The sequence below is a fragment of the Pterocles gutturalis genome, unplaced genomic scaffold, assembly GCF_000699245.1.
Source record: "Pterocles gutturalis isolate BGI_N339 unplaced genomic scaffold, ASM69924v1 scaffold7413, whole genome shotgun sequence".
Taxonomy (NCBI): Eukaryota; Metazoa; Chordata; class Aves; order Pterocliformes; family Pteroclidae; genus Pterocles; species Pterocles gutturalis.
The window spans coordinates 1-9,154 of NW_010117908.1; the positions used below are offsets into that span (position 1 = coordinate 1).

A 9,154-nucleotide genomic window follows, 5' to 3' on the forward strand; every position below is an offset into this window, starting at 1 on the left:
CAAACTCCACCAAGGCATGGTCACTACAGAGGTGTACAAATCATTAAAGGTAGAGAAAAATGAAGATGGATTACTAATTAGATACAGTGGATACTATCACATTTAAGCATCAAGCAACACACTCAGAATGAAAAAGCAAAAGCACTTTTCATCTAAGGGGCAATTAAATTGGATAACTCATTGCCACAGGATCTGGCGTACATTACAAAAGCATAAATAGGTTCAAAAAGTAGCTAGCCTAATTAAGGAAAGAAAAGTCCATGAGTGACTATTAAACACTGGTTCTGATGCATCCCTCAGTTCCAGACACCAAATAAGCCCAGATAACTGGGCGGGTAGAGGTAACTTTTTAAGCACACAGACCCTTTTCTTTGTGCATCTGGTGATGGCCACAATATACTTGAAGACATGGACCTTTAATTTGATGTATTACAGCCATTCACAGGTAAAGTTGAGAACCAGCTCAAACACATAACCTTTTTTTTTACAACCTTAAAGGAGGTGCGAACTGATGGTGGTAGGGAAATTACAGGTGTATTCAAATGAGGTTTGGAAGAATCTTTCTTGTGTATCTCTTGCACCAAGAAGACTTGAGTTCTTTACTCGGATGCAGTCTGCACACGGAGAAAATAACTTACCTGTGGAAGAAGACCCCACTAATTAATTCTTGCCATACACCTTTCATGTTTTTTGAGTATAGACTACTGTCAAAAAGCAAACATCAATTATAGTTGAAACAGGAGAAGCTGACTTCGAATTTAACACAAAACTGCATGGTGAAGTACAACTACAATATTGATCTGCATCCAGTGCTTCTAAGTTGAAAATCTGTGCCTACAAGTACATCATGTCAAAATTTGGAGTCTTGACACTTTTGACTAAATGGTCTCATGGATACAAAGATGAACATAGGGAGAGTGAGAAAAAAAAAAAGAAAAAAAAGGGTAAGCAGCATAATTTTACAGTAGGGGGTGCAAGTCAACGTATGTATGTGTAACATGAACACTAATACATCAGATTTTAGGGAGGATTGTTAGTTGGATGAGTTTTTACTATCTAGTACTTCTGTAGTGGTAACAGAAACTACAAAATAAAGAGAAACAAGCCTTCATTTCACACAAATTTTCAAGTGACTAATTTGTGAGCCCAGAGCCCACTGACCCTGGAACATCTTTTTGATTTGACATACCACTTATTTTAACACCTCTTTGAATGCTGCTGAGGAATTGGCACTTCATTCACAGTAAAAAATAATGAGAGAGAAAGCAAAAGGGAAGAAAAAAGAAAAAATAATTTTTGCTTCGTTCAAAATCAGGAGTTGGCCTTCAATCAGGAATATTTCAACATTATTGTTGGCTCCCTGCATTTGATAAGACATTGACATGCCACTGACAGTTCACTTGACACTGCTGCCTCTCAACTTCTGCCTAGAGCTGACTGAAAGTCCCTAATTATGCCTAGGGTACTTTGAAAAAAAACCAAAACAAACAAACAAATAGCAAAACACAAACAACAACAACACCCCCACTCAAAAGCCAAAACACAACAAAGAGCTGGACCAACCAGAAATGTAGGTAGAGAATAAATCAGCTAAAAGTTATTCATGCTTTAACAAGGACAGCAGATTGCTGTCTTATACTTGAACATAATCTTACTTATAACACCAACAAGGAATGCCTTTTGGGGCCTGCTTACATTCAGTTTTAGAGAAAGCAAGAGGAACAAATCAGAGGGTGTGCCTCTCTTGGCACTCACTACACATTCAAGAGTTAGAGATTAAAAAAAATACTTATTAGATCATTTTGTCCATCCTTGTGTCAGTGGAAGATAGTCCCCTGCAGCATATTTAAGTTCTTTGAGCAGATTAAGTTTTCAGTATCTCCAAAAATAGAAATTCCACCCATCCCCTAAAGACATCGCTTTAAACTCTAGTAGCATTCAGTTTTAGAAAGTTTTTGCTAAGTATTTGCTTTACAACTTTCTACTTTAAAGTATAATGCAAATTAACAAGATGCTTTTTTAACAGTTTACATCCCACTAACAGTTTTACACACTTCATCCCCTTTGGTTACTCAAACATTTTTTTCTTCTTTGCTCAAATAACACAGTATTAAGTATGAGATCATTCAGGTTTTGTTATGTGTCTTACAGAAATAGATTCTTGCTTGTCTGACCCAGAAAAATAAGTATTTCCACATGGAAAATATTACAGATTTTACTAAACATGAAGCATTAGGCATGCATATGGAAAATCCACTATGTGTATATACAAAACTAAAAAGCTTATTATTTGGGAAAATTTTATAGGAAATAAATATTGAAGAAGCTTTCTGATGCTATTTCAAGTCCTCAGTCACTGGAGTGCTCTAAGATACCATATTTACAATAAAATTTTATTAAGAGCTTAATAACCCATTAAACAGGCAATTTGTAAACACACTTCTGATGCATCTGCATGTCACTTCAGAACTTTCTAATATTGCGTCTTCTGTTTCAACTGGAGGACCACCATATCAACCCTCCTTAACGAGATTTTTCTTGATGAATCTTAGAGATGTTTACTCTTACCAGTCATTAAGGCTGGACAGACAGTGCATGTCACTAATGGGGAGGATTCTAGCCTTCAGCTTCTCATGGGTTTCATCCACTTCATGGTCCCTTTTAGAGGCTGCCACCCAAACCAACTTCCTCTTGTTATGCTCCCTGTATTCCTTAGCATCTCTATTTCTTTTGGCTTAACTCTTTTTAACAGAAGTGTCTTTTGAAGTTCTATCATCAGTTCCACTTAAGCCTAAAACTAGTCTTTCTATGGAAAAAGCATTGGTATCAGTGATTCAGAACAGGAGGGCATATACAAACTCAACTGTATTTAAAGAAAAAACCCAGTCAGTTTGTCCAGTTTGCTGGCTCACCTGTTTTTTTAGGAGTCCCTCCCTCCCCCCTCACAATATTGTTGTAGGGATTTGGGAGCTCCTCAACCTCCAAGTCAGGAAGCAGGGCTTTCAATTCATCTCCATCCTCTCTTACAGGCTGCACAAAAATCTAAATCCTAGAATCCCACGGAATTAAGTTACTTTAAAAGGAGAACTTTCATTCTTCTGTGTCTCAACATTTGAAAGCATGCTTTTGCAAACAACAATAATAATACATAATAATAGCAGTAGCAGCTCTGTTGCGCTTCAAGGTTCCCACTCTCCATAGGACTGTGGAAGTTTGTCTTTTTCTTACTAAAGCAGGAGTGCAAAGGACAAATGAAATAAAAGCTTGCAACAGAAACAAAACAGTCCACTCTTGAAACTGAATTTTTTGTAGTGGAGCTCCCTCTGTCCAATCCTTCAGTGCCAGAGCAGGAATTTTTCATATATTTCCATGACAAATGTACAGTCCTTCATGTGACTGTTTCTTACCTGTGCAACCTCTTCGAAGTCTTCATGGCGTTTCTGCAAAGCTCTAGCCCGATGCAGGGATTTTCCCACTCCAGTATGTTTGCTAAGAAAAGCTTCTCCATGGTTTTCAATCCAATCCAACACCTATGGTACAGAACAGAGACCCACAAAAACTCTGAGTGGATGTACTGAATGTTGCAACAAATAAAGGCAACTATTCAAGAAACTAAGAAGCTGTAAAGGGATTGCTTATAAGGAACTGTACTGTTGGATTAAAACACAGTATTGCCATCGAAGGACATTAATTGTATCCCATTAACTTCTCTCAAGGCAATAACTAGCCCAAACTAGACAAAGGATATGATTTAAGATTAGATGTTTATTTTGAAGCCTACCAAGGACAACCTCATTCCTACCCATTCATCAATTTGACAGTAATCTGATGCAAGTGGCTGGACCCCTTGTGAAGGTGTCTCTGTAATGTGTTTATGCCTTCAGCTGACATTTTTCTGTAAGGTAACACTACTGGAGTTTGCACATCTCCCAACAATGCTGGTGAATAAAACAGTGAAGTTTCATTTTAGATGAGAAGTTGCTTCTCCTGCTACATGTTGTTAAGTCAAGAAGAAAGATTCAGTAGTAGAATTTTCAATGGACATAACAAAATCGAGTTGAAATCATTATGAGATGAACTACAATCTCTGCATTCAGAGCATATGAAGGACTTTGCCCTAATTCTGAATAACCATATCCTCAAAACATCAGACAGACATAACTGTGTATTGTAAATTTTATGGCTGAAAAAGGGAGGAACGAAAGACATTTTAAGGACATTAAAGCTTCTACCACAAAGACTGGGCTGACAGCTTTATAAATAGTAAAAACTGTACACGTAATTAGTTCCTGACAATTAACACAAAGGATTACTGCACACATTACAACTTTCTGATGAGTGAACAAACAAAAACATCTTGTCTCTCTCCAAACTAATACATCTTAGCCATATCTTAACACATTCATTAGAATGCATACAGTACTGAATTCTCTGGAAGATATGCAGAGTTCAAGAATGCTTTTCAGTATTAAAGACAACTGTATACAAGCAATTTCCTTAAGTCAGCTAACCATTTTTATACAGTATTTATGTAGTGGTGTGGAATACTTTACCTAACATTTATCTCCAATGTTCTTTTTTCTTTAAAATCTGAGTCTTTTGTTTCATTGCGAATATACCTGCCAGTAGCCTGCACCTTGTCTCTCCTTATCTACTACCCTGATTACTGCAACTGAGGTTTTTTCCCCCTCTTCCTGTACTGAAAGAATTTGACACTTAACGTACCTAAAGAGGAGGACATTTTTTTTTTTTCTCCTTACAAACAGACTTGAGAGCCATTCCTGCAACATCACTCATGGCTACATTCAACACACACGTAACCCCACACACTATTGCCATAGTCCATGGCAATGTCCACACCAGATGTCCATGCTTTCTTTAAGAGACAAAGTGAAACCATCCAGTGTGATTTTCTCATTTATCTTGACTGTTAGAATCTTTTTTGGTTTGCAAACTCTCTCCTACTGGACATTTTCAAAACAACAAACAACCTCATGCCATATAATACAGCCATCTCAAATCATCAAAACTTCACTACATCTCTGTGGCATGCACTTCAAGTTATGCAATGTTTGCTTTTCATAGTAAAATATTGCCAAAGGAATATTACTGTGCTTTAGGTCAATGTACATTTTCACTTGCTTCCTTCAAGGAAAAGTATTGATCAGAGAAGGTGGAGTGAGGAGCTAAACATGGCCTCAGTTATCTGTAAAGTTTACATTAGCAACGCTTTTGATTAGTTTCAGGGGACTACTCTGCTTTTTCTGGTTATAAAAAGAGCTAAAAAGAGACATGTTTGAATAAAGAGAATTAAACCAAGTTATAAGGTAACAAATGAAATCGACAGCAAAATCTGTCCCAGAAAGCATGGGATGAAAAGCAGAAAGCAGCCCAGGGAGAGTGACTTTTGCTCCAAATAATGCTCACTAACTTCTCAAGAGAAGAACTTGTCATAGAAAACCAGTACACAGATCATGACATAAACCAGTCAACTAGAGAAACATTGCTGCCTCTAAGCGACATCAGTGTGAATACGAGTCTTATTAGCGCTCAGCCTTCTTTCCTCGACTCTAACAAAACTGAGGAAGCACTCCTTATTTGTGAATTTCACAACATGCAAAAGCAGAGTCAAAGTTAAGGTATGCTCTTGCCCATCAGAGCTTCTGCATACCACTTTGACCAAAGGACAATACTATTAGCTGGCACTGACATTAGCCATTTAGCAATCATAATTGATGCATTTTCTTCTGGGAGAGGTAAGAGTTACAGAAACCACCATACCATCCCACTAAGGACTCTACTAATATTGAAAGCACATGGAATTTATTCCGGTAGTTCAGTAATACACAGGAGTTTAAGAGGCTCAATACCTTTCAGTGAGAGGGTGAATAATAATATCCTCCTCTACAGCAAGTTCTTTTAATGATGCAGTTAATCTGTAACTGCAGTCTCAGCAGAACCATGCTTATCTCCAAACATAGGATCTAGAAAAACGCTTATTCTTCTAGCACCAATACTGAATATACAATAGAAGAAACCACTATAGAAAGATGGCTTTATCTTGACAAATTCATTGCTCATGGCTGTAAAATACGTGTTTTGTATATGCTGCTTGCAGAAATAAACAATTTGATCTTTTGCAGACCAGTCTTTCCCACGTTATTATCCAGTCCTTACCCCCCCACCCCTTTACCTACTTGGCACATACTCACTTTTCTGATCTCTGCCACTTACTTGGTGCTGACATAATATTCAGAAGGGGAAGACGGAAATCTCTGCATTTCTAATCTTTGGATAGTAAAATGTGGAATTACTCACTCCCAAAAAGAACCATTTTACACTGGAACCGCCTCCAAAATCCACAAGGGAATCACCCAGTGAAATCAGTATTATGTTGTTGCTGAGCACGTAGCAAGCATTCTCGGCCTGCTCTTCATTAGTCAAGGCTCAAACAAGTGACTGTTACAACAAAAACTTGAAGAGAGTCTTTGAGGCAGGCAGATCAAGAAGGAGAAACAGTACATTCATCCAGAATGGAGAGAGAAGATAACCAAAGTCAGTAAGACCTAATAAATGTATGTTTTAAAAAAAACTACTCCAAGTATGTTTTGCTAATCTCTGGTTTGCAAGCCATCGGGAGTGCTTTTCAGGCTGCAAAACTTTCACTGTATGAGCATCAGCAGTATCACTCCATCAGAAACATTACCTTACATTCAATTTTTACCTTTCATGGCCTAGCAGCACAAAACCCTATGGTGCTACTGCAACTCTTCTTTCTAGCTTCGTGCCAGAATCCTCAGAGCCAGCTCCTTTCCTCTAGGTGAAAGGCTGACGTATATTATCCACTGGGTAAACTCATTAATTCTTAAGCATAAAATTATACTTTTATTAGCATGATTTACATTAGAAGGACTATTTTCAGCAATTGAGTGCAACATCCAATGACCTGACTTTTTTTTTTTTTTTTAATTAAAATAAATACCCTCTTTTTTGGTGTTAATATACAAACTAACCAGGCATTAGATCGGGCATGTTTCTGCAATCTAAGGTCAAACTCAGAATTTGATACAGCTTAAGATTGTCACAGGTTTTCATATTTCAAATTTTAGATCTGCCATAATTCATATCTTATCTATTATTTTTAGTATTTCAGGTGCTACTTTCCTTATTACTCAAAGAAATTAGCAGATGATTCTTCAGCTAGCGTCACAGTGTTTTTGTTGATTTGGAAAGTGCCACGAGACATACTTTCCCTCTACTGAATATTCAAGAAAGAAGAAAAAAACCAGCCAGTTTTCTAAGGCAGAAGTAACGCAAAATGAAGTACCAGCTCAACACAGCCAATTCCCTCCTCCAACTCAGCTCTGTCACTCACTTAACACTTGCATGAACTGATTTATTTCATTAATCCAGTAGAAAACTACACCAGCAGAGGGAAGAGGAGGACATCACAGACTCATGCTGAAGGACATTTACAGATTCACTAACAATGCACTTGATTGCTTGCTCTACGAGCAATTTAACTACAAACAGTGGAAGAGAGATGCACTGAAGTTTTATTTTGACATGAAAAAAAACCATTTAACTTTACTGACAATAATTAAAAAAGGTTTTCATGCTAGTTTCTAAATCATGCTAGACAATCTTAATTGAATTTTTTAAGGTTTGAACAAAGAGTAAGAAGCCTGAGAGAATAAGAAAGTATTTTAGAAAGTTGCTTTGGAGCTGTACATAAACCATTCCAGAATTGTCTTGGATATAAACTTAACCAACACCTCGAAACCAAGTAATTTCATGCACTGAATGGTGTCTATTATTACTCAATTGAAGAGATAACATTTCTCAGATAAATTAGATGATCTGATAAGGTCATTTTGTTTTTGTTTTGCAAGAAAAAACAATCCCTATTATTCAAGATTACTTTTTATCCCCAATGGGTTTTCAAAGCTGAGGGAGCTACAATCTGCCAAAGCAAGGCTATTCCAGGGAAATACCACTATGTGCTTGCCATTATCTTTAAGGAATCTGCTCCTGGGTATTAGATTAATTTGTCTGGTATGGATGTTGAATTACCTACCATCTTATAGCATGATCTGCACTCAAACGTAAGTATATAAAAAAAAGGAACATTAACCACAATTCACATTGTGATTCACAAGGCAGCACCCAAAATACACCAGCATCTGAAAGTTAGGTTCAAGTAACATAACAAAGAGCTATACTTCCACGTGGAACATTTCAGAAGCCTCCAAAGTGGATGTTAAGCAGAGGTTGAATCTCCGCACATATGATCAGTTTGAAATCTAAAGTGGTTGATAAAGATGTGCATTAGCACCAAAGGCCGCAGCTTCAAATTGTCAAGAGGATATCTTGGTATCTTAATGCAAGATCTGCCTTGCAAAGCATATAGAGAAACCAGAGGCATAAATAGGAAAAAAAAATTCTCCAACCAGTAGGTAAAGTATGTACTTCAAAATAAGCCTAGATGGATTAACCCTCTCAAGCCAATTGGTTCGCACTAAAAACTTCTGGTATGCTCACAAACCACATGCGTAATTTGGGTAACACATTCTTGATACTGGAAGTCATAAAAACAGGTAAAGTTGTCTACTTAGTTGTTTTCAAACCTGTGACTATTTGATGTTAAATGCACCAGTTCCAAGCGCTGCCAGGTCTCATACAGAGAAGGAAAACCAGCTTCTTGCTGAAGAACCTGGTGGTGATTCTACAATGACTTGAGTCTAATGAAAGGTTATTTGTCAACTTCAAAGAAGAAAGCAGTCTCAGAACTAACTCCTCCAACTCCAAGACCCATGACTTAGGATGGAACAGAAAATTAGAATTTCCTACAAACATTTTATGACTCCCAACATAATAATGGCAAAGAGTAGGAAGAGCACAATAAGACTCTGTAGCATTTAATGAACAACCTACCCCAGGAAATAAACTGCCCGCAGCCTGGCCTACAGGCCTTCAACTTGAATTATATATCTGGCAAATAACCTCAGAAGATCACTTGGCCTAGCTTGCCCAAGTAGGTCCTACCTGAACTCAATTCAAACTAGAAGAGAAAGTCCCAGGATCCAATCCGCATTTGTTTGCAGTAGGCTACTATGGTGAGGACCTACTTTTTTCCCTACCAGACGCAAAACAC

General features: G+C 37.5%; 1 protein-coding gene across 1 annotated transcript in view; it reads right to left on the reverse strand.

The window, feature by feature from the left end:
- Positions 1 to 3,407: 3,407 nt before the first annotated feature.
- Positions 3,408 to 9,154, reverse strand: part of LOC104463592 (triple functional domain protein-like) — a gene marked incomplete at its 3' end in the record, with an annotated part of 42,253 nt that continues 36,506 nt past the window's right edge. Inside the window, exon 10 of the mRNA XM_010075979.1 lies at positions 3,408 to 3,530. Coding sequence (XP_010074281.1) covers positions 3,408 to 3,530 — 123 coding nt within the window. The remainder of the gene's footprint in view (positions 3,531 to 9,154) is intronic.